This window comes from Eleginops maclovinus, chromosome 8 (assembly GCF_036324505.1).
Source record: "Eleginops maclovinus isolate JMC-PN-2008 ecotype Puerto Natales chromosome 8, JC_Emac_rtc_rv5, whole genome shotgun sequence".
In the NCBI taxonomy this organism is placed as follows: Eukaryota; Metazoa; Chordata; class Actinopteri; order Perciformes; family Eleginopidae; genus Eleginops; species Eleginops maclovinus.
Window position 1 is genome coordinate 2,484,991 of NC_086356.1, and position 24,442 is coordinate 2,509,432.

Below are 24,442 nucleotides of genomic sequence, written 5' to 3' on the forward strand. Positions count from 1 at the left end.
TGAATTTGACCTATGCAACGGCTTAAAATGTCTTCAATCTTCCATTTCTTACGCTGTTAAGTCTCCTCATTGAAGCATTTTCTTTTTGCCTCACCACTAATCCCAGCAGTCACACACTCCAATGGGACCCTTACCAAACAAAGTGGTGCCTTTGTCCAGCAACATACAGTAAATGTTTGATTAAAACTGATGTGGATCGGCACACTTCTTTACTGGCGGTCCTGGGACCACAAACCTGGAGATAGTCAGTTTTCTTTTACACAACGGTGGCATTCGTCAAAGACTGGGATGGGATTTAGGTGAGCTGATCATGGCATGTACTTCAAACTGACTGGTTTAGGAAGGAGAAGTGGTGACTGAAATTTCTATCTTGCCTCAGACGTGAGGACAGTGACACAATTAGGTGCGTGTATCTGGCTGTAGTCGGAGGAAAAGCAAGCGTTGTTCTTAAGGAGTTTGCAAGTTCAACCAACTGGGAATCAACACAAGCCGCAATCGATAAAAATCGAACAGAATAAAAACTAGAAGGTATATTTTACTCTGCATCTAGACGAGTAATGCTCCCACAAATCAGTGCTGCAATCTTTTGTTTCGAAGAACAAGAAGAAGATCTCAACCTCGATGTTAACCCTAACCCCAACCAGTTATCTCCCTAACACCTTTCCATTTACAGCTATATGGGAAACACTATCCAAAGGAAAACAGATTAACACTGCCAGCATTAAACCTCGACACCATCGGATAAAATACTCACTTGATGTGTCTAAACCTCATGTCAGCTCCAGATTTATGAACCAGACTTGATCTCATGTTGCAGCTAAGAGGAACATTTACAGCAGCAACTCTTCCAATGAACATTTGTCACGTGAGTATTGTATTATGTCAGAGAAGGAGAATCTAAATGACTAGTTAAGGTCGCATTTTATTTGGAGTTGTTCTGAAAAGCGCCTCCATGTTTACACGATGTGAGACGTATCACTTGAGTCTCTGGAGGGATGTGTAGGATTTATCCACAGTAGATATGTCTGCTTTTTCCTCCTTAATGGCACAGAAACAGCTGGCTACTTTATTACTCCAGCTGCTTGATGAACCCATCAGGTATTTAAACATCTAGAGGCCGACGTGGTTAGCCCCCCCGTGTCTTCTGGCTGACTCCTTTCCTCCGTGGTTGATGGAGGAAGACTGCGAGGTGGCTGCTGACAGGGTGTCTGCGCAGGCTCTTTATGGGCCCGTCCTCTCTGGTTTCACGGAGCACAGAGAGAGAGGGGCACAGCTGCCTGGTCCAAGACAACTGCACTGCTGTACAAACAAGGGCCATGCTGTGTGTGTGAAAGGGCTCCAGACACTTAATGGAGCGGATTAGGCTTTGATACACTGTTCCAGGCAGCACAGTAGTGACGCCTCTCTGTCCGCTCACAGAGACTGCAGGAACTCAAGACCCGCCGTGTGAAGTCCGTCCAAGAATAGAGACACAGGCCGCCCTACACACTCGGACCCATGCTTTTCTGCTCATACATGCAGTTTTGGGGTCTGTTTTCATGAATAAACAGAACAATTAGCTGCAATACAATCATATTGGGTGTGTGTTCCCTCACTTCCTGTGTGGAGATAACGGGATGACGTATTTTGTAGGTAGGCCCTTCTCCAGAGGATTTTGGAATATTGTAAAAAAGATCTGTGGAAAACAAACCTGTTTGGTAAATGTACGTTTGGTTCAGCCGGATAATCTCCACATATCCTACCCTACTTTTATAACTTTCGAATCGTACATCTAATCGCCAGAAAATGCTACGTATGCTATAAACGAACTACAGAGGAGTACAGCAGGGTCGCACGACTTCAACGTCACGCCAACTTAAGATCCTTTCTACTGACTTTCTTGAGCTTGCATATTTTAACAGAGCTTTTCCTTTTAGCCACACTGAGTTTAACTAGAAGTCACAACCGTTTCAATTACCATTACACATTTAGCGGGAGTGTTTACGTGTTCGGCGTAATGACGTACAACGTGCTCGACAGCTTCTGTAGCAAAGCCAGCGAATTCAGCCACTTGTTAACAACCAAACCACGTAAACTCTGCTGGTGTATTTAATGTCGTAGAACAAAACGTGATCCGTCTTCTTAAATTTGTGTCAACCACAGACCTTATTTCGAGCTATTTCCCAAAATCCTACATAGAAATCGCACTGACTCTGAGACGAATGAACCGGAAGTGGTAAAATGCTGACTCACTTCCGGGTTTTAGGACTCATTCCTGCACCACTCTATTTGTCTTTAACCCTCCTGACTACTGGTTATAACACCAGTGAATATACACTGAGTACTGTGTGTACTCAGATGCCTAGTCTGGAGGGTTTCATAACACCTATATCAGAAGACCTAGAGGCAAACAAATGTAAAACACAATATTTATGATGAATGATGTCAGATTTGAGCCGAACTACAGGAAGATTTTAAACAAAAAAATCTACCAAACTGCAGCTGAGACACCAGTGAATCTAAAACAGGATGAAGTCCGACAGTTAGTGTATTTTCTGTAGGTTGCAACGATCGTAGTCCTCTCCTGGTAAACAACAACATGCCTTGCCCAATCCCACCTCCACCTGTCTACCATTGAATCCACCAGAGCCTGTAGCATCCTTCAAAATAAAAGCATGAAAACTACTCTTAGCCTAAATGGCACTGAATAATGATTTTTGAAATTCCTCCAGCAATATTTAAACCAGGAACAACACACACCAGGATATCTAAGGCTCAGCCAAGTTTAGAGAGTACTGTATGTCTTACAGAAGCACTCGTTAATGATGGTTGGTGGGCACGTTTGTCCCACAATGCAACCGACATAAGAACAGAGAAATCAGACTGAATATCTACTGTTTTTTTTACACAGAACCATCTGAGAAATATGTTTAAAACAAGGCAGGTCCTTTAAAAAAAATACCTGGCAGGTGGTTGGATGAATCACCTTTCATTCAAAGCATAACCAATAGAGAACGAGTATTTGACTCAAGCCCCGCCTTCCAAGTTATGGAGGGAAAATTGCTCTGGAGTTGACCTATTTTAGAACTTTTAAGAACTAATGATTTAAATAAGGCTTATCCAGGTTTCAAACTGTGTAGTAGGCGTCTCTTTTCCAATGCAAGTCAATGGGAAAATATATTTCTGGGCCCAATGGCATCATGGCTATAGCTCCTCACAGGAACCTGATTAATCCGGACATAAAATCCTAAAACCACAGACTTTTTATTTACCTTCTACGTCCAGATATATCAATTTTGTGTATTTTTAAAGATTGCTGCCAAACCTATCTCTACTTTAATCTGCTAGTCCAAATGTGCAGGACCTCCACAGCCAGCATCACCACTGGTAATAAGAAATACCCTGAAGCCAAGAGCGAATGAATACTGACATTCTTATATTCTGGTGTGCATGATCTATTTACACTTTTTAGCTGAGTTTGACTGTTTTTGAACTTTCAGTGGAGCAGTGGGCAGAAGCAGCACTCTCCCAGCATGCTCTCTGGTTGAGCCTGACAAACAACAGCTGAAGAGGAGGCAGAGGAGGGATGCCTGCAGTTGACTCATGGATGTTAGCATGAAAAAAGTACAGCTTCGACTCATTATGGGATACAACTCTGACCACATGCTGAGACACAATGTGCAAATGATTGTCATACTGAGGATGTAGCGCTGGTGTAGAATCAGATGTAGAAAGGGATGGAAATGTTTACTCAAAAACACTGGCCAACTTAAACTGCGAAAACACAGCTGCTGTGTGTGTGTGTGTGTGTGTGTGTGTGTGTGTGTGTGTGTGTGTGTTGTGTGCTGTGTTTTGGCTTTCATCTCACACTGTCAGCTGTGTTTCTCCTGCAGTGTGAGCGGATTTTCCCGGCCCCACTTTCACTGGGGAAACAGCTCTCACAGTAGGTGTCATCCCACAGCGTGTTCCCACACACACACACACACACACACACACACACACACACACACACACACACACACAGTCAACAGCTTCAGTGATTCACTATAAATCCTCGATTGCAATGAACAGGATTTCATTTAGAACTTCAACTACATAGACCGTATCAAAGCCTCATGATCATTCGATCTCTTTGCCTAGTAAGTAAGTACGCTTGTCAGTTTCAGGCACATCTATTATTATTATTATTGCACATGTAAACAGTTATGTATATGCATCTTGAGTGTAGTCTGCTCTGCTAAACTGCACCTGAAGGAGCTGATCATTAGTCCTAATGACATAATGTTACAAGACTATTAGCCTTACTTCATCCAGCACATACAAGGCATGCTCACACTTTGCACGACATTTTAACCCATTTCTCCATCTTTGACAAATTCCATTTTTAATTCCTAAATCGGTGTCTTTAGGTGCTTGAAATCAGGAGCTCCAACTTCAACAGGATTTCCATACAACAAAAGTAAAACATCTGCGTTAAATCCTGTCATTTAAGTGTTCAAACTGTAACAATTCATGTCAGTTTTGAGAACCTTGTCAGTTTTACTACCGCCTCACACACACTCTGTCCGTGGCCGTGGCTACTGACGGACAGACTGGAACAGAACGCATTAGCACGCGCTCTGAAAACGTGACTGAAAGTGAATTTCCCTGGCAGGCTGCATACTGGGAGAGCAATGGTTCACTCTGTAATACACACATCACACTGGTATGTTCTCAACACAGCAAACACAAGCAGTTAAACTGTTTTACTCTGGGGGGATTAGTGGCAGGTGCCAGTTATTAGTCCCATTACAGTCTCTTCAGTCTGTCCGATGGGTCCCTAACTACCCTTAACTGGAACAGGTGGTGCATTCTGAAAAGCAATGAAATGACAAGGTGTCTACAGCTAATGCATAGTAGAGTCAATGGTATGGTTCAAATGTGCAAAGTCCTAGTGGGGGGGACATTCTTTGTCTGCAATATAATCCTCAAGGAATCCTTAAAAGTTATGAAGAAATGCTGCAGAAAAAATACACATCTATATTAAGAGCCACTTGCTGGCTTCAGGATCAAGTCCAGTTCGATTTGGGTTGCTTTTAAATGTTATTTTCATTCAGATTTGAGACAATTCTCTCTTTCTTTTGACTTAATTGTTCCTCTGCCTGTAGTGCAAGTCATTTGAAATGCTCTGTGGGAAAAGGGAATCCAATTTAGCCTGGAGAGCTGCACTGCAGAATGAACTAAACCCTATAAAAAGACACGTACATCTTGTAAATTTCAAACCAAGCCTTGAGAAAATGGATCTTCAACCATTTCTACTGAAAAAGAGTCCAGCTCGACCTGATTAGAAATGCACCAGGACAGTAACGACCAACACTCCCTGAGGAAACGGATGATGATCGAGGCTGCAATCAATGCTTTGCTCACACCACAGACTGAGAAAAACATCTATTACTGCGGGGCAAAAGCAACTCGTCACAGGAGTGTCTCACCCTGTTTACTGTGCAGGTCCGGCTCATATGATGGGATACATGTTTTCATACAGGGTGCAAAAGTCACAAAAACACACTTTCTTGAACAATAATGGACGATATGCTCCATTTCTTTGAAGCAACTCAGTCAAGTGTTTGTAACTTTTTTGCAATTTCATGGCCAGGATGATTGAGCCCTGTCTGGCACACTTTGATGGGATAAGAAAGAATATGTTATCATATTAAGAATTAGGGAGAGGGGTTTCCTCAGACCAAACGTTGTGTGGTTTGCTATGTGCCCATCCTAGTGTTAGGAGCAGATGATGTCTCTGTTTAAGTTGAATTCATGTCCAAAATCTTACCTCATTTTAACTGTATTATAATAAAAGAATCCAGAGGCACGATGTCGCTACTGGTTAAAGAAAAAAGATGATGCATGATGCACCGCCTGCTCTTATATCCCAGTGTTTGGGGCGAAGACACAGAGGTAATTCATGAGCTTTGATTTATTGTACGTTTAGTGCACCCATCTCCAACACTTCAGTAAAAACTGTAATGAATGTGATGCACTCATAAAGGAGAAGGAAGGAGGAATCTATTCGTCAATACTGAAATTCCACCATTTTTGATACCAATACAAAACGTGCTCAAAACCTTTTCTGAATTTTGGCATCGACTTGGTTTCGAGGTGTTTGTTTAAGTAACATCCCCGCTTCAGTTTTGGACATGAAAGACGGCTTCAAGTAAGATAGGAGATAAGATAAGAGGTACTTTATTAATCCCAAACTGGGATTTCTTTTTGCGTTGCAGCAGTATAAAACAAAACAAGTTATTGCACATAAAAAGAAATAAAAAATAGAAACAAACAATTCTAAAAATATAAACATCTCGAAATAGAATAAAATAAACCAGCATTAGAGTAAAACAATATATACAGTGGGCGTAGTAAAAGTTAATGCGGAGGAAAGGAGGAGGTGGAGGTGGATGGATAGGTCAAAGAAACACAGGGCTTTTACCCCGGAGACAGCTGTCAGTGTGTATATGACACCAAAAGTCAACGTTGAATTATTTCAACATACCTCATTTTCTGGTTGAGGCTGCATCCAAAGACAGATTCATTTTAATAATACATTAAAACGTCTCCCAAAATTCCCAATAAGACACACACAAGCAGCCGATTTGGTAGTGGCATAACACAAAAATGAAAAGCAGCTGAAAAAGACCTACTAAAGAAAAACCTCTTAATTGACTGTATGTCTAAAGCCTCATAGTAAAGGCTGTCTCAAACTGTGTGTGTGTGTGCGTGTGTGTGTGTGTGTGTGTGTGCTCAGTTCAACAATAACTGAGGAGGCTAAACCCCCTTAAGCTATAGGCTGAGTGCTGCTTTGTTCAGTCGAATAAAAAGCATTAAACAACAACATTGAATAACTACTATATATCCAGCTTTGATGATCTAGTTATTATCAATGTTAGTTATTGTCCAATTGGCTGATCACTTCATGGAACTTCCTTTTTTAAAGCAGTGAGCTATGCATTACCTTCAGCTATATGATAAATATATGACAGTGTAAAGGCAACACACAGATCATATGGATAAATTGGCTAAATTGTAAAACTATAGGCTAGTTTTTGACACTTTATGTTTCCTCAGCTTGAAAAAGTCTACATCCACTGAGCATTAATGATGTGAACATAAAACCAAACGTACACAATCTGCAGCCAGACATGCAGGTACTTTCTGAGGAGAAACGTTTACCTGATCTATGAGACAACAGTGGTCCTGCCCTGGCTCATGGATCCCCCTCCTCTGTGCAGGTGCTGATATATCCAGTGAAGTTTATTTATGAAGTTAAAGATGAGGGGTTGCAGTGTTCTCCTCCTGAGAGCCCATCAGACACAAGGCTGAAGTCATGAACCTGCGTTCAGTAGAAGAAGAGTCTCTCCGGCAGCAGCGGATCATCTATGGACAAACTTTCCCTATTCTCCAAACACTGGCTGCACCGCTGCCGTGACGTCACCAGCCTCTCCACCAATCACGGTATCAGTCCTGCACGTTTTATTGAAATGGAAATGTGTGTGTGTTTTTTAGGGTCTAAATGTTGAAAAGGTTGTTGATTGTGTCACAGCGCTATCTGTTGGCTGAATGCACAACTGCAGCCCAGTCATACAGTAGGAATCAGGTAGAATGCATTCAGGAGTACTTTTATTTTGAGTATTTTAAGTATATTTTGATGCTACTTCTTTTGTACCTTTACTTGAGTAAAATATTAGTTCAGGAGTTGTACTTCTAACACGGTATTTCTACACTCTGGTTGGTCTACTTTTACTTAAGCACCAGATGTACTTTCTTTCTGGGGCTTTAGTTGAACACCTTTTACTCTGCTGCCATCTGCTGGTATAAGTCGTTCGTGCACCTCACGCACAGTCACGTGATCGGAAGTCTGCTTTTGATAAGAGCAACCTTCAAAATAAAGGCTCCAACGTGATCTGATGTTTGTATTATCAGAAAACCAGGGAAAGATATATTTTACATTTCTGGGGGTGTTTTTGGATGAAAGAATGATTTGGAGGGTCCATGTAACAAAAGTTTTAGACAAGTGCAAAAAAGTTCTGAATATTATGAGATGCCTATCTGGAATGGAATGGGGGGCAAATGCTGCTTCATTAAAGCAAATATATGTATATTTGATAAGATCTAGGATGGAGTATGGAAGTGTTGTATATGGGTCTGCGTCTAGGTCAGTTTTGTCTGAGTTGGATGTAATTCAAACAAAAGCACTTAGGATATGTTTAGGAGCTGTGAGAACATCCCCAGTATGCGCATTGCAAGTTGAAGCAGGAGAGATGCCGCTTTGGTTAAGGAGAAAGAGCTACTGGCTAATTACTGGGTTAATTTGATGGGACAGAGGGAAGATCATCCAGTTAGAGTGGCGATTCAAGCAAGCTGGGAGAGGGGGGTAGCAAAGCTGTCACGCTTTGGATGGACAGGGGAGGTAGTGGCACAGGAGCTGTTAATAAAAAATCAAATCTTTTGTCCAGCTGTTTTATGGCCTCAGATACCTCTCTGGCAAATGGATGTACCTAAGGTGGATGTAGGATTGCTTGAAGTTAAAACTAAGAACAATGAAGCGGATATGGTATTTGAGTTTCAGTGTTATGTGAGAGAACATTATGGGGATCATCTACTAATTTTTACAGATGGGTCAAAAGATCAAGACACTGAAGCAACAGGAGCGGCTTTTATTGTTCAAAGATTAAATGTAGAGTCATCTAAGAGGACATCAGATCTTTTGCATGTGTTTACTATTGAGCTATATGCTATTTTAATGGCAATACAGTGGACTGAGCATCTTGTAAATCAAAAGGTATTGATTTGTAGTGATTCTGTTTCAGCCATCACTAGTATTGGGGTAGGGACAGCAAAGAGCCATCAGGATCTTATATATGAGATCCTGATGGAAATTAGAAATGTGGCTGTGAGAAGAGTGGTGATCTCTCTGATCTCCCAGCCCATACTGGAATCTCAGGAAATGAGAACGCTGATAAATGAGCTAAAGCAGCTGTAAAAAAGGATAATGTGGAGGTAACATTACATCTGTCTAAGGCTGAGGGGAAATGTCTTGTGTGGAGGGGGATCATGATCCAGTGGCAACAATTATGGGAGAGAGAGACTAAAGGAAGACATTTGTTCTCATTGAATGGAAGAGTGAGTGGGGCAACTAAACCTTGTGGAGGGATGAGAAGGAAGGGACAGGTTACTATTGCTGGAAAGAGAATTGGTCATACATTATTGAATAGTACTCTTTTTATCATAGGTAAACATCAAGATGGAATGTGTGATGAACGTCAACAACCCGAGACAGTGCCTCATGTGCTTACACATTGTAGGAGATACAGCAGGGAAAGGAAGGAGTTACTAGAGACATTGAGAGAATTGGGTCTAGAAGAGATTGCAGTTAAAGGCATTTTAAATTTGGGATCAAGTGGGAGGGGAAGGTGTTGTTATTTAACGTATTTATCAGACACTGGACTAATTAAAAGAATATGACTAAGAGATGACTTAGATTATCCTGAAGGTGGCAGCAATGCAACAATTTGGATGCCAGCTGCCATAAAAAACCCACCGAAGAAGAAGAAGGCTCCAACGTCCTGCTGTGAGATTTATTATTAATTAGAACAATTCGTTATTGCCTATTATCGTGTACAAACTTTTTATTAGCATTTTTATTGATCGATGTGCAGGAATAAAGGTTTTTGTTCTTCACTTGTGTAGATCTATGTGTACATGGTTTTTATTCTGAAGAAGGAAAACCCGAGTGGAAATGTTCGCTGCTCAGTGCTCATCGGATTCGGAACACAGCTCAGGTGTCTGGTTACATATACCTGTCACTGACCCACAGAGAAGCGGCTGAGAAGATGGTAGAAACTGCCATGGTAAATTAAAAGGGGGAGTGGCAGAGGGGGGAGTGTTTGGTCCAGACCTACGGATATATTTGGACTAGCTTAATGCTAAAACATCACAGTAGAAACGACTATGGAGGATAACTGTGTGAGTAGTGGCTAACGGTCGGAATGGAACTGTGCAGTTTCAAATGGGACGCGCGAGCCTTCAGGCACGGGGCTATTCTGATGTCTGTTTATTTACCCTAAAAGAGGTGGAAAGTGTATTTTTCCATATCAGGAAGGACAGTAATGGTCCACAGAGAGATGTTGGATACACGTCAGCACATCCTCACACAACGGTACCATTGATACACAGAGCATAAGTCAGCAGCAATGGCTGTGAAACCAAGGAGACCGTTGGTGACCGTTATTCTCGGCGTGTTTCTCGGATTCACCGCTTCTTCGTGGCTCATTGTACCCCAGGTTCTGGAAAGTAAGGGAAAAAAATCTCCCCCGTGTCTGTACCACAGTCACAGTGACTCCTCCGCCAGGAAAGGTCCCTTCATCCCCGGGGACAGCCCGCAGCTCAGCCCGGAGGAGGACAGGACATCAAGTCCGGGCAACAGCACCGGGGGGAGAGCCACAGGCAGACCGAAGCGGTTCCTCTTTGTCGGCGTCATGACAGCCAAGAAGTATCTGCAGACCCGCGCCGTGGCTGCGTACCAGACCTGGGTGAGTTCCATCCCCGGGAAGGTGGAGTTCTTCTCCAGTGAGGGCTCCGGGTCCGTCCACTTGCCCGTCCCCGTGCCTGTGGTCTCGCTGGCAGATGTGGACGACTCGTACCCACCACAGAAGAAGTCATTCATGATGCTGAAATACATCCACGACCACTACCTGGATAAATATGAGTGGTTCATGCGGGCAGACGATGACGTTTATATAAGAGGTGAGTATTGTGTGTGTGTGTGTGTGTGTGTGTGTGTGTGTGTGTGTGTGTGTGTGTGTGTGTGTGTGTGTGTGTGTGTGTGTGTGTGTGTGTTAAAGGCAGGTCTGGTTTCTCAATCAGGCGAAGTCCAGATGCTAATGTTAAAGGCCTCAATGTCTGTTTTGCATTATTGCCAGTGTTGTATGGCCCTGTGTCACAATCCTACATGATGCTTATTCCAAATGTGTTCAACCAATTGACAGCAAACAGATAATTTCAGCTGAATTAAAGAGGACTAGTTCATGACTGCTTAAGTTTGGAATAACTTATAAACGTATCTTATCTATACGTTTGAAACCTTCTCATCTGTTCCACTTGAACCCTCCTGCAGGTGAGAAGCTGGAGTCGTTCCTGCGCTCACTGAACAGCAGCAAGCCTCTGTACCTGGGCCAGACGGGCCTTGGCATGGCTGAGGAGCTGGGCCGACTGGCTCTGGAGCCCGGAGAGAATTTCTGCATGGGGGGCCCCGGGATGATATTCAGTAGAGAGGTTCTCCGCAGGATGGTCCCTCACATCAGCACCTGTCTCAGGGAGATGTACACCACCCACGAGGATGTGGAAATTGGCCGTTGTGTGCGACGCTTTGGAGGGACACAGTGTGTGTGGTCATATGAGGTGAGAACTGAGTCTGTTATTTCAGGTTTATACAATGGCATGAAGTCAGTATTCAGTGACAGGAGGTATGTATAGCTGGATTCAGTTATCAGAAATCCTGCTAATCCTGATGTATTACTTGCTTATCTGCTAGTTAGAAAACAAAAAATCCTCTGAGCATATTCAGTTCAATTAGTTGGAATTTGGTCATTAGTTAAAAATGTAATTAGCCTGCTGTCATTTCACAGTGTCCATAAGTCAAGGTGATTAAACAAAATCCATTTAATGTTAAGTTCTTACTCGTTTGTCATGCATATTGACTAACAGCTTGCAGCATGTTGATGATTAATGTGTAACTCAATACTTATGGCTGATTTTAATCACTGTACATAGCACCCTGGCATTTCTGTTGTGATTTATTTTAGCTTTTAAACCACTCAGCCTTCATTTGGCATTCACTCTTGACTGCATCTTCTTTTTTGAGTGTCTGCCCACATCTTAGAACATACTTTTCAGTGCACTGGGAAGTTCAATATTGTCTAAAGCTTATTTTTTAGTTAATATTTAATTACCAAAATGTTTAAAGAGAAGTAGGATAGGATTAAGGTGACACGTGGTAATGGTTTGTTGTTTGTGCTGAAGATGATCCATGCTCCTATCCTATTTTTCCATAGATGCAGCAGCTCTTCTACGAGAACTACGAACACAACAAGAAAGGTTTCATTGAAGAGCTTCACAGCAGCAAGATCCACAACGCCATTACACTCCACCCCAACAAAAACCCGGCCTACCAGTACCGGCTGCACAGCTTCATGCTGAGCCGGGAGATCTCCAGACTCTGTTACCACAGCATCCTGCTCCACCGAGAAGGCCTGATGATGAGTCACCTGAGTGATACAGAAGTGCTGTGGGAGGACCAACAGCTGGGCTCCCCCCCTTCCTACATGCGCTTTAAGCCCAGCGAGAGGAGTGATGTCATTGAGTGGGATTTCCTGACTGGTCGCCACATTTATTCCGCTGCCGAGAACAAAGTGGCCCGGCAGAGCCTTGGCAACCTGCTTCGTACTGCAATGGAAGACATTATACGCCAGGTCATGGAAATGATTAACGAGAATTCCAAAACACGTGGCCGTGTGATTGACTTTAAAGAGATCCAGTACGGCTATTACCGGGTGGATCCCATGCACGGCGCAGAATACATCATAGACTTGCTGCTTCTCTACAAGAAACACAAGGGTCGCAAAATAACCGTGCCTGTGAGGCGGCACGCTTACCTTCAGCAGTCGTTCAGCCGCCCCTTCTTCACTGAGACTGAAGAGTTAGATGTGTCCGAACTCGTCGCAGCCATCAACTCTGAATCCCAATCCCTGTCTTTCCTGTCCAACTCTCTGAAGTTTTTGTCACCTTTCCAGGTCTACGAATCAAACAGGGAAATGTGGGAGCAGAGCCAAAGAAAGGTCAACATCCTCGTCCCATTATCGGGTCGCTACGAGAACTTTGTGCGCTTTATGGAGAACTTTGAGAAAGTGTGTTTGATACCAAAACAAAATGTGAAGCTCTCCATCATTCTGGTGGACAGCGGGAACAATGAGAACGTAGAGAAACACACTCCGTTAATAAAAGACTACAGCAGGAAGTATCCCAAAGCTGACCTGTCAATCATCCCCATGACAGGCAACTTCTCCCGAGGACTTGCTCTTGAGCTGGGCTCCTCTCAGCTGGATAACGACTCCCTTCTCTTCTTTTGCGATGTTGATCTCCTCTTCAGTGGGGATGCCTTGCAACGCTGCAGAGAAAATGCTGTGCAAGGGAGACAAGTTTATTTCCCTGTTGTCTTTAGTCAGTACAACCCCAAGATAGTGTACTCTGAGAAGGCCCCAAGAGAAAACAAATTTGTGCTGACCAAGAAAAGTGGTTTCTGGCGGGATTACGGATTTGGAATCACTTGTGTTTTCAAGAGTGATTTATTAAAAGCCGGCGGTTTCGACACCTCGATATTAGGCTGGGGATTGGAAGACGTAGACTTGTACTCAAAAGTGATTAATTCTGGGTTGAAAGTGTTACGCAGTCAGGAACCAGGAATCGTTCACATGTATCATCCTGTCCACTGCAACACAAGTCTTGAGCAGAAGCAGTACAAAATGTGCCTTGGGTCCAAAGCGAGTACGTTTGCCTCGTCAATGCAGCTAGCGGAGCTGTGGCTGGAGAAACACATAGAGGCGGGCTACAACAGAACTGCATCCTGACACTCCAGCCCTCCTGGACTCCATACAGGTGTACCTCAGCTTGCTGGGATGCATGTTGTGGTGTGACAGTGTATCACGGGTCTTTGTAGGCTGGACAATCTGATCCAGAAAGCATGGAAGACTCCAATCCCCAATCCAAGACAACAGGAGAAGAAATACAACCCGAACATAACCAAGAACGGGATTGACAGGTCTAAACCCGCAAGGAAAACATGGACTAAAACCAAATGTGTTGTTAGTTTCAGAATTATTGATTTGTTAACTACTGTGCCAATGATGTAAACGTATAGCTTTGAAAACTTCCAGCTCTTAGGGATTGGTTTAGGGGGTTACTAACTCCCTTAACATTTATATTACATGTCAAAATAACCTACTTCGGGGAGTCCCAAGGCTTGGGTTATTAAAAAGGACCCAAAGAACATGCTTTATCGTCCAAAATTGCAAATTGTGTTGTATTGCTTGTTAGCCGTCATATGAATGTGGAAAGTGGATGGCTGCTGTGCCATGAGAAGCATTACCTGCTGCGGTACAATCTGTGAGTGTGAAAAAGAGTCTTCATGAGTCCTTAGGAGTTCCTTTCTGCAGACCTGAAGCTGAGGCTGGTTACTGTCCCCGCCCAAATGATACTACTGGACTAACATTATTTTGCATGGTCTGTATTTCTCTCATTTCCACTCACAAGTGTAGTAGTTATTTTGTCTTTTTAATAATGCCAAACCCTCCAGCGGCTCAAGACTGTCCCGGGTGAGTTTTCCATTTACTGAAATATAACTCTGGTGGACAGCTGATACAATGTTTACAAAGTGAATAGCAGGTATCATCATCATCATGGCATTTGCTTAAACCTTTGACCTTAAAATTGAATGCCTACCTGACTGAATCAAACATGCCAGAAAATGATCTTCAAAAGCGTTGAAGGGTAAACATCTTCGGTGTTACACGCTTAAGATGCTTGACAACACAATAGTTATTTTTTAAACACTGACCACTTTAAAGCCCCTTGACAAAGAAGTGGTTTCAACAGAGACAAAATCTGTGTTGCCTTACGTCACCTGAGTCTTGGCCAAAAAGTTGCTCTTGTACAATGGTTGGTAAAAGAGAACTGGACACAGCAATGGAGGCGGGTCCCGGTTTATTCTTTTAAAAGCTGCCCAGTGGTGCATGAAGGCAGAATGGCCTGACTCCATTCAGCTTCTTTACAGCAGTGTCAAGGCCAGTCTCAGCTTATCCAAATGAATGGAGGAAGTGGCTGTAGGTGGTACTACAATTATATTTCTGTCCAAGACGTCATAGGGCCTAGAAGACTCTTCCCCATTGACTTGCATTGGGAAAGAGATGTCTGTAAATCAACTGAACACTTTTTTACAGGGTACAGTTCCTCTGATGGGACACTCTGATGCTTATAGTACAGCATTTGAGTCTAAATTGTTACCTGCCGGTACTAAAGGACGTGATCAGACCGATCAAAGGTTTACTCAGCCATTTCTACATGGCTTCCCCTGGACTGTATTTCATTGTTATAATATGAGCTTCTTCTTACTGCCGTAGTTGTTATTATGTTTACACTTCTGTCTCAGGACCACACTTTATCACCCGGTGCATTGCAGCCCTTCTTCCCACCATGACATCGATGATCTTTGAGTTACTGCGTACCAAATGTACAGAAGTCTGTCCTGTTGCATCCTAATGAGAAACGGAGCAGCCGAGTGAATCACCGTACACTCCTCCATTTTTTCAGCAATAGATCAATTGTAATGTGAAACATGTCAGGTGAATGTCATCACCAGGCTGTCTCTTAGTGATAGTTGGTGAATAATGCTCAAATGTAAAGTATAACTATATTGTAATTATGTAAAGTACCAGTTTTATGTTACAGTTTCTTTCCGAGCAATAAAGAATGACAGTTCAGATTTACTCTAGAATCCATTTTCATTTTCTGTGTTACATTTCTACAGGAGACAAATGGAGTTGAATCTCATATAGAAAATGATCTCCAGCATTGGTTATAAACAGCTTTTCTTATCATAACTCACTCAGCCAAATTTCAAGGTTGCATTCTTTGTCTTTGGTGTATTCAATTCACTGTGGAGGATCATCTGCATGGTTTCTGACAAAAGTATGCTTATGTTTTTACACCCAGCATAAAGACTACTAGCAATAATAACTGCTATAGTAACACCTGAATATTATTCATAATAAATGTTTAAACACAGATATTTTGTCATTGCTTTTATTCATTAAATGCAAGAATCTGAATGTGTGACACAAACGTATTATATATACCATTATATCATGCTTATGTAGAAGAGCTGTATTCAGAATTTTGGAAAAGATATGCTGCACATATTCTACCAACAAACGCTGCTTAGGGATTCAAATAAAAAGTAATGCATGTATTAAAGGGTAGGCTCTGCTCTAGTTAGTAATTTTAGAGTTGGTTTATCTAAAAGTGATGACTTTCAGGCACCACTGCAAACACACATCCCTGCACTGCATAAATATAATTTAATTTAGATATATTATATCGTATATTTGTCTGTCTGTTGCCCTAAGTGAAAAAAGTTTGGAAACCGCCGCTGTATTGTATTTTAAGGACGGATGCTCAGGTCTACTATTTTTCTTGTAGAACTTAAACGCATCACCACGGATGACGTAGTAGGGGAGGAAAATAAACATGGCGTCCGGACAGCAGTGGGTGTTGGTGGAAATGGTGCAGGCATTTTACGAGGCAAGTTTCTCCTCTCTACAACTCTTCTGTGTACACTATGGCGTTTACAAATACACGTGTCGTTTGTTGAGCCACTCGTTCATGTTTCTTAACTTTCTTCGAGGCTGTTAATCGTAAACTTGTCAGTCAGGAAGTCAGGAAGTAGCCGTGAATCAGCGGGTAGGCGGGTGTCAGCCTCTCAGCCAATCACCTGGCGTGTGTGACCTGCAACGTCCAATCAGCATGCAGAAGGGGAAGCACGAAGGAAGCTGCCTGCTCCTTGAAATCCGTACGCTTCGTCGGTAGCTAGCCAGAAAAGTATAAAACATAATTTTAAAAGGATTCATTTGAACACATTTTGGAGTACAAACAAAGCTGAATAACGAAGTGCAATGTGTGAAGAGATGGCTTAGCGTTACGTTTAGAAATTGGGCTTTAATGCCAGTAAACGTGAACATTGAGTCATAAACTTGTGTAACTTCCATTAAAGCATGTTGTTATTCTCCAGTTTCTGTACGATTTGTAGTGTTAGTTTAAGAAGATCCCCTGTTTGATAGTATACCATTTCTATAGCCTAAGTCCAAAGGAGCCTACTTGTGAAATATTGAGCTATTGATGGCTGATGTTACCTTCTAGAAGACACTAAAATACCGTGTTTGATCTATTTTAGGGTAACATTTGTGGCCTGATTCATTAAACCACTTTTGTACATTTGTTGGCTCCTGTATGTCACTTTATAACTTTACAATATGTGTCAGAATGACTTTTCAGTTAACAGATTTGAACTCATAGTTAAGAAATGTGTGAGTTATATATTATAGGGTGTTTGGTACGGTGGCCCTGGTCAAAATACAAAATGTCACAACACAACATTTAAGCAAACACAAACATGTTTTAGAAAAAGATCATTTCAGAAAATACAAAACCTTCTGATCCCCTGTAGTTTGTTTTGGGTTGGTGTCAAAATGTAACACTCTTAAATAAAACACAATATATTAACACCCATTTATCACATTGGAGCCAGAAAATGAATGTCTGACGTTAAAATCTATGACATCCTTGTTAAGTATTTAAATTAAACACTCTGTAGGAACTAATAATACAATGATTCACAATATGCTTGCAGGAATGCACCATGCACTCCAGTCCTAATCCACAGCCACTCCTAATCCCCCTGTCTCTGTGTTCCTCAGGCCCCTGCTTACCACCTGATCCTGGAGGGGATCCTCATACTGTGGATCATCAGACTTCTCTTCTCCAAGACCTACAGGCTCCATGAGACCTACAAACTGACAGAGAAGGTGAGTGCAGTGCAGAGACACGATGACAGCATTGGTGTGTGTGTGCATGAGTCTCTAAACTGTTGTCCTGTGCTTCCATGTTACAGGAGAAGGAGGACCTGATTGAGGAGTGGCAGCCAGAGCCTCTCGTTCCTCCCGTTTCCAAAGACCACCCCTCCCTCAATTATGATGTTGTCACAGGGTAAGCACAAAGGGAACTGCAATCATCTTTACTGCATTGGGTCCAGATGAATTTCAACATATGAAATAACACTATTCTGTTTTCCATTTCAGTCCTCCCAGCCACAAAATCATAATCAACGGAAAGGAGTGCATTAACTTTGCATCGTTTAACTTCCTGGGTCTCCTGGACAATGAGCGGGTTAAGGTCAGTATTTAATAATCAAGCCTTTACTAACTATAATTGTATTATTTTTACTGACTCTGACTGTCAGTATTCTCTCTCCTCGTTACAGGAAAAAGCTCTGGCATCTCTGAAGAAGTATGGTGTGGGCACCTGTGGTCCCAGAGGCTTCTATGGGACCTTTGGTGAGTGAGAAATGCCTTTCATCTTCCATTGAAATACCACTTTCTGATCAGTAGACTGTCTCTAAAGCTGTATGGAGAGCTAGATCCTGGCTACAGTGGAGCTAAGGGGGGGGGGGGATCAGCTGTGAAGAAAACACTGTCCAAAGCATATTGCTGTTTGAGCTGAGCCATGTGTGGTGCCCCGCTGCAGTTATACCACTCCCACTACCGAACCAGATGTAGTACTAATTATAATAACACATTAAGTGGCGTTCCAAATCAGCCAGTGGGGAGTGGAAGTTAATAGATCCTCCAACAGGAAGTTATTAAACTCTCTAACAGGAAGTCTGCATCAGTCCTGAATATCCAGCTGGCTTTCCTGACCATGTTGCAACGCCGCTTGTGTGCCACAAAAGTCTTCCTTATATCCTCACTGAACCAGGGAAAGCTGTGCCTTGCAAAAAGCCTCCTTCTTCTCTGCCAGCCTGAAGCTGTTGTGTCCCAGTAAATGCACACTCACAGTGACCTCCTCTTGTTTCTCCTCCCAGATGTTCACCTGGAGCTGGAGAGTCGTCTGGCCAATTTCATGAAGACCGAAGAAGCCATTATCTACTCCTACGGCTTTGCAACCATTGCCAGTGCGATCCCTGCCTACTCCAAGAGGGGGGACCTCATCTTTGTGTAAGGCCCGTCTGTGCTAGCATGCATGGAGCTACAACCAAACAACATCCTCTATAGAGGGGTGCAAATGTCCCTACACCACCCTATAGATTCATGCTTTTCCTATTGGTTACTGGATGGCTACTGTTGTGCACATAACAAACAACGACCTGAAACTACAACTACACTCAGGCCTAGTTTCTTAAAGGAAACCACACATGCTTTCTGAAGCCTGCATACGGCTCTGTGAAACTGTGGCGTGTTGGATTTGTGTTTTAAGTTTTGTGTTGTTGTGTGTTCAGGGATGAAGCCGCCTGCTTCTCCATCCAGAAGGGTCTCCAGGCGTCCCGCAGCTTCATCAAATACTTCAAACACAACGACATGGAGGACCTGGAGAGGCTGCTGAAGGAGCAGGAGCTGGAGGACCACAAGGTGGTGCCGTTGGAGACGATGATAATTGGGCTGCGGGTGTCACAAAGAAGTCATTTAAACTGTCTTTCTGATCAACGTCTCACACTCTAACTTATTCCGTTTGTGTTGCAGAATCCTCGTAAAGCTCGAGTGACCCGGAAGTTCATTGTGGTGGAGGGGCTGTACATCAACACTGCAGACATCTGTCCTCTGCCTCAGCTGGTACGTAGAACACTAACTGAGCTTTAAGCATGCTAAATGTACTTCCCAGTAACCCGGATATCTATGATTCAGTGCTGCAAGAAACAATGTCCCAGTAACGGATAGAAACTGTGGTCTAAAAGGAAGGAACTGGAGTAGTTTCACAGCCCTGAGCCTTGGTGGTGTTCCAAAGCTTTCTTCTTCTTCTTCTTCTTCTTCTTCTTCTTCTTCGTCTTCGTCTTCGTCTTCGTCTTCTTCTTCTTCTTCTTCTGTCTTATGAGGAGATGATTTGGCTAAACGCTCAGTGTCAATGTTTGTTTTTTTAATCCTCAAGGTGAAGCTGAAGTACAAGTACAAGGTGCGGATCTTTCTGGAGGAGAGCATGTCGTTCGGAGTGCTGGGGGAGCACGGCAGAGGAGTCACTGAACACTTTGGGGTCAATGTGAGTACGCTCGGCTTCAACTAAAAAAACACTGCAGCAACAAACACCAACTCCACATCAGCTACAGTCCTGTCATTCAGAAATTCAATTATAAAAGGATTTATTCATCGTTTGCATTCAACAAACGTAATATTAATGTTTGCATACAAGGGCGAAAGCAGGTGAGTTGAAGCCAGACAGGCAGACGTTGGTTGTCAAATTACAGTTTTTGATCTCCTCAAATCTTGATGAAATAACTACAAACGTCATGATAAATAGTTTTCGAAACCTACAAAAAAAGGTTATTTTAAGTCTCAAAGTAAGAACTTAACTAAGTCATGTACAGAGGCTGAAATACTTATAGAATACCAGTCATAGAAGTACATACAGTGGGGCAAAAAAGTATTTAGTCAGCCACCAATTGTGCAAGTTCTCCAATTTAAAAAGATGAGAGATGCCTGTAATTTTCATCATAGGTATACCTCAACTATGAGAGACAGAATGAGAAAATAAAATCCAGGAAATCACATTGTAGGATTTTTAATGAATTAATTGTAAATTCCTCAGTAAAATAAGTATTTGGTCACCTACAAACAAGCAAGATTTCTGGCTCTCACAGACCTGTAACTTCTTCTTTAAGAGGCTCCTCTGTCCTCCACTCGTTACCTGTATTAATGGCACCTTTTTGAACTCGTTATCAGTATAAAAGACACCTGTCCACAACCTCAAACAGTCATACTCCAAACTCCACTCTGGCCAAGACCAAAGAGCTGTCAAAGGAGACCTGCACCAGGCTGGGAAAACTGAATCTGCAATAGGTAAGCAGCTTGGTGTGAAGAAATCAACTGTGGGAGCATTTATTAGAAAATGGAAGACATACAAGACCACTGCTAATCTCCCTCGATCTGGGGCTCCACGCAAGATCTCACCCCGTGGGGTCAAAATGATCACAAGAACGGTGAGCAAAAATCCCAGAACCACACGGGGGGACCTAGTGAATGACCTGCAGAGAGCTGGGACCAAAGTAACAGAGGCTACCATCAGTAACACACTACGCCGCCAGGGACTTAAATCCTGCAGTTCCAGACGTGTCCCCCTGCTTAAGCCAGTACATGTCCAGGCCCGTCTGAAGTTTGCTAGAGGGCATTTGGATGATCCAGAAGAGGATTGGGAGAATGTCATATGGTCAGATGAAACCAAAATAGAACTTTTTGGTAAAAACTCAAGTCGTCATGTTTGGAGGAGAAAGAATGCAGAGTTGCATCCAAAGAACACCATACCTACTGTGAAGCATGGGGGTGGAAACATCATGCTTTGGGGCTGTTTTTCTGCAAAGGGACCAGGACGACTGATCCGTGTAAAGGAAAGAATGAATGGGGCCATGTATCGTGAGATTTTGAGTGAAAACCTCCTTCCATCAGCAAGGGCACTGAAGATGAAGCGTGGCTGGGTCTTTCAGCATGACCATGATCCCAAACACACCGCCAGGGCAACGAAGGAGTGGCTTCCTAAGAAGCATTTCAAGGTCCTGGAGTGGCCTAGCCAGTCTCCAGATCTCAACCCCATAGAAAATCTTTGGAGGGAGTTGAAAGTCCGTGTTGCCCAGCGACAGCCCCATAACATCACTGCTTTAGAGGAGATCTGCATGGAGGAATGGGCCAAAATACCAGCAACAGTGTGTGAAAACCTTGTGAAGACTTACAGAAAACGTTTGACCTCTGTCATTGCCAACAAAGGGTATATAACAAAGTATTGAGATGAACTTTTGTTATTGACCAAATACTTATTTTCCACAATCATTTGAAATAAATTCTTTAAAAATCCTACAATGTGATTTCCTGGATTTTTTTTCTCATTCTGTCTCTCATAGTTGAGGTATACCTATGATGAAAATTACAGGACTCTCTCATCTTTTTAAATGGGAGAACTTGCACAATTGGTGGCTGACTAAATACTTTTTTGCCCCACTGTATATAGAGACTACAATACATTTCAAACAATAATCAACTTTAAAGATTAAATTAAAACCTTAAATTCAGTTTTTTTATTCTAAAAAATACACAGAAGTCACGTAGGTGTGTGTCGTCTGTTAGTTAAACATTCTTCACCTTTGTTCAGTTCAGAGTTTCCAACAAGTTATGGTAAGAATGGAATATTGTGTGTGTGTGTGTGTGTGTGTGTGTGTGTGTGTGTGTGTGTGTGTGTGTGTGTGTGTGTGTGTGTGTGTGTGTGTGTGTGTGTGTGTGTGTGTGTGTGTGTGTGTCTGTGTCTGTGTCTGTGTCTGTGTGTCTGTGTGTCTGTGTGTGTGTGTTGCAGATTGATGACATTGACCTGATCAGTGCCAACATGGAGAACGCTGTGGCATCCATCGGAGGATTCTGCTGCGGCCGCTCGTTTGTCATCGACCACCAGGTACAACAAGAACTTATGAAAGGTCACCTGTTGTGCAAAATCGACCTGATCACCTGGATCTCCTCCTAGAGCGCCATTGTGTTTTTTTTTTTAAACCAATCATCTCTCAGAGGGGGCGTGGCCAGCAGCAGCTCATTAGCATTTAAAGCTACAGACACAAAATCAGCACTTTAGGAACAGGGCTGAAACAGAGGGGCTTATGGGATGATCTGTTTGGTGTTTCAGCCAATCAGAGACAGGCTCTGTATATATCTGAGACCTGGAATATATCGTTGAGCAAGAGTATAATAGGGGACCTTTAATACAGGTTGAAGATACAGGTAGTGGAGTAAAAGGTACAATAATGGCTTCTAAAATGTAGTATAAAGTAATGTGAGCGTCTCTCGTGTCCCGCAGCGTCTGTCGGGTCAGGGCTACTGCTTCTCCGCCTCGCTGCCCCCCATGCTGGCTGCTGCTGCCATCGAGGCGCTCAACATCATGGAGGAGGACCCAGGTACTCTCTCCACCTCTCCGTATGAGAATAAGAAGCAGCTCTGTGTTCAGGTTTCTCATGTCTTGTGTCGTCATCTGTTTTTCAGATATCTTCTCTGTCCTGAGGGAAAAGTGCAAACACGTTTACAATGCTCTACAGGGGTGAGTAACACGGGGATTTTAGCCTTTGCAGACCATTTACATGCATTAAAACCTAAATAACACACGACAAAACAAAGGGAAACCCCCCCAAAAATCCACTAGTTCTGTTGATACAGACTCTCTGTGTTCATTTGGAAAAGTATGTTTAATCGACAGAAGGAAGTCTCCACTAGTCCCACTATCAATGATGTAATACTAAGCAGTGCATCCTCCGCCTCGTCGATGATAATGTCTCCTCAGACTGCATTTCACTCTGGTGCCCTATACTGGGACCCTATACTGGGACAAAACTGATTCTGCCCTGGGCCAGTCTGCTGGTGCATTGGGATAAATCGCATGACTTCAAATCTACAATCACCAAAAAGCAGCTGTGTGTCACGAGTGTAGAAATGTCCACTTCACATGTCGACCAGCAGAGGGAGTTAGTGGGGAAAGGACGGTAGATGTTTACATTGAAATGATCTTTAAAGCTTCAGTCTTGCTCTCCCTAGTCAATGGTTTTTGTGTCCTGCTGTGTGACAGGACTCCAGGTCTGAAGATAGTTGGAGTCCAGTGTGCCCCGGCTCTCCACCTACAGCTGGAGAGGAGTTCAGGCTCCAGAGACTCGGACATGCAGCTGCTGCGCTCCATCGTAGAATACGTAAGTGTTCCAGCCGATCATCAATAAGAGAATCATTAACAAACATTGTGATTCATTTCCATGTTTTCCACTTCAGTGTATGGAGAGAGGCGTGGCACTGACGCTCGCTCGTTACCTGGAAAAAGAGGAGCGTTTCCTCCCCTCGCCCAGGTAAACCTCTCACAAAATATACCCTGTGTGGTAAATAACACCAGAGTGTAAATCCTTAATATGTCCTAATGACGTCAGCACTGACCCTGACTGTGTGTCCTCAGCGTCAGGGTGGTGGTCACCATCGAACACACGGAGGAGGACATCCAGAAGGCCGTGTCCTGCGTCCAGGAGGCGGCGTCAGCCCTCCTCAAGTGACCTGCAGTGGCGACCCTGCTGAAGCTGCACACCTGAGTGCCGTGTGCAGAACTGAGGAGCTCTGACCCACCGACAGGAGGACCTACACTGATGAACACACACTTTATATCTCGCTTTCCTTTGTCTCTTAATGTGCCTCTCTCTCGTGTCATTATCATACTGCATACAAACAGGAAGTGTCGCAGCTGGCTTCCTGCTTTAAACAACAGCAGCCTCCAGTCACTAATAAATAAAAGCAGCTGCGTGCAGACTTCATCTCCACAGATCAAACGACTTGGTGCTTGCTGCTGACTGAACAGGAGATATTGTGCTCTGCGTTTTATTTAATATGTCTGCTATAGACTGTATACATGAGGGGGTGTGATTGCTATGGTTGTTCTACCATGAATGGAGAGTTTTACATCTCTTATTGTGGTAAGTCTCATTGCATTTACACCGTTTTACTTTTAATAAATGTAAATATATATGATTTAAATTGATTATGGTGTGTTATTTGTGGAAAAAGCCATTAGTTTAAGTCAAGTTTCAACTGCTTAAAATATGAAATGGCTGGAAAGACTACCG

At 43.0% G+C, this 24,442-nt stretch overlaps 3 protein-coding genes across 3 annotated transcripts in view; 2 read left to right on the top strand and 1 right to left on the bottom strand.

Moving 5' to 3' along the window:
- The window catches only part of megf10 (multiple EGF-like-domains 10), a 38,890-nt gene extending 31,519 nt beyond the window's left edge, over positions 1–7,371 (bottom strand). Inside the window, exon 1 of the mRNA XM_063890089.1 lies at positions 7,186–7,371. The gene's annotated coding sequence lies outside the window, so the exon portion shown is untranslated. The remainder of the gene's footprint in view (positions 1–7,185) is intronic.
- Positions 7,372–9,569: 2,198 nt separating this feature from the next.
- chsy3 (chondroitin sulfate synthase 3) lies at positions 9,570–15,551 on the top strand. Its single transcript, XM_063889694.1, has 3 exons — positions 9,570–10,758; positions 11,129–11,412; positions 12,066–15,551. Exons 1-3 carry the CDS (start codon positions 10,206–10,208, stop codon positions 13,635–13,637), a joined length of 2,409 nt encoding a protein of 802 aa, XP_063745764.1. The 5' UTR covers positions 9,570–10,205; the 3' UTR covers positions 13,638–15,551.
- Positions 15,552–16,251: 700 nt separating this feature from the next.
- sptlc1 (serine palmitoyltransferase, long chain base subunit 1) lies at positions 16,252–24,353 on the top strand. Its single transcript, XM_063889695.1, has 15 exons — positions 16,252–16,365; positions 17,538–17,645; positions 17,732–17,826; positions 17,919–18,012; positions 18,101–18,173; positions 18,701–18,833; positions 19,115–19,244; positions 19,356–19,445; positions 19,759–19,866; positions 22,162–22,257; positions 22,654–22,750; positions 22,836–22,890; positions 23,413–23,530; positions 23,607–23,680; positions 23,785–24,353. The coding sequence occupies exons 1-15, from the start codon at positions 16,312–16,314 to the stop codon at positions 23,876–23,878; spliced, it is 1,419 nt and encodes a 472-aa protein (XP_063745765.1). The 5' UTR covers positions 16,252–16,311; the 3' UTR covers positions 23,879–24,353.
- The last annotated feature ends 89 nt before the right edge of the window (positions 24,354–24,442 follow it).

What these genes read in the sequence shown, in the direction of transcription:
- sptlc1 (XM_063889695.1), top strand. Translation starts at nt 16,312, where the DNA reads ATGGCGTCCGGACAGCAGTGGGTGTTGGTGGAAATGGTGCAGGCATTT. An exon ending in TGGACAATGAGCGGGTTAAG is followed by an intron (nt 18,013 to 18,100) that starts GTCAGTATTTAA and finishes TCCTCGTTACAG; the next exon opens with GAAAAAGCTCTGGCATCTCT. An exon ending in GTTTACAATGCTCTACAGGG is followed by an intron (nt 22,891 to 23,412) that starts GTGAGTAACACG and finishes GCTGTGTGACAG; the next exon opens with GACTCCAGGTCTGAAGATAG.
- chsy3 (XM_063889694.1), top strand. Translation starts at nt 10,206, where the DNA reads ATGGCTGTGAAACCAAGGAGACCGTTGGTGACCGTTATTCTCGGCGTG. An exon ending in CGATGACGTTTATATAAGAG is followed by an intron (nt 10,759 to 11,128) that starts GTGAGTATTGTG and finishes ACCCTCCTGCAG; the next exon opens with GTGAGAAGCTGGAGTCGTTC. An exon ending in AGTGTGTGTGGTCATATGAG is followed by an intron (nt 11,413 to 12,065) that starts GTGAGAACTGAG and finishes ATTTTTCCATAG; the next exon opens with ATGCAGCAGCTCTTCTACGA.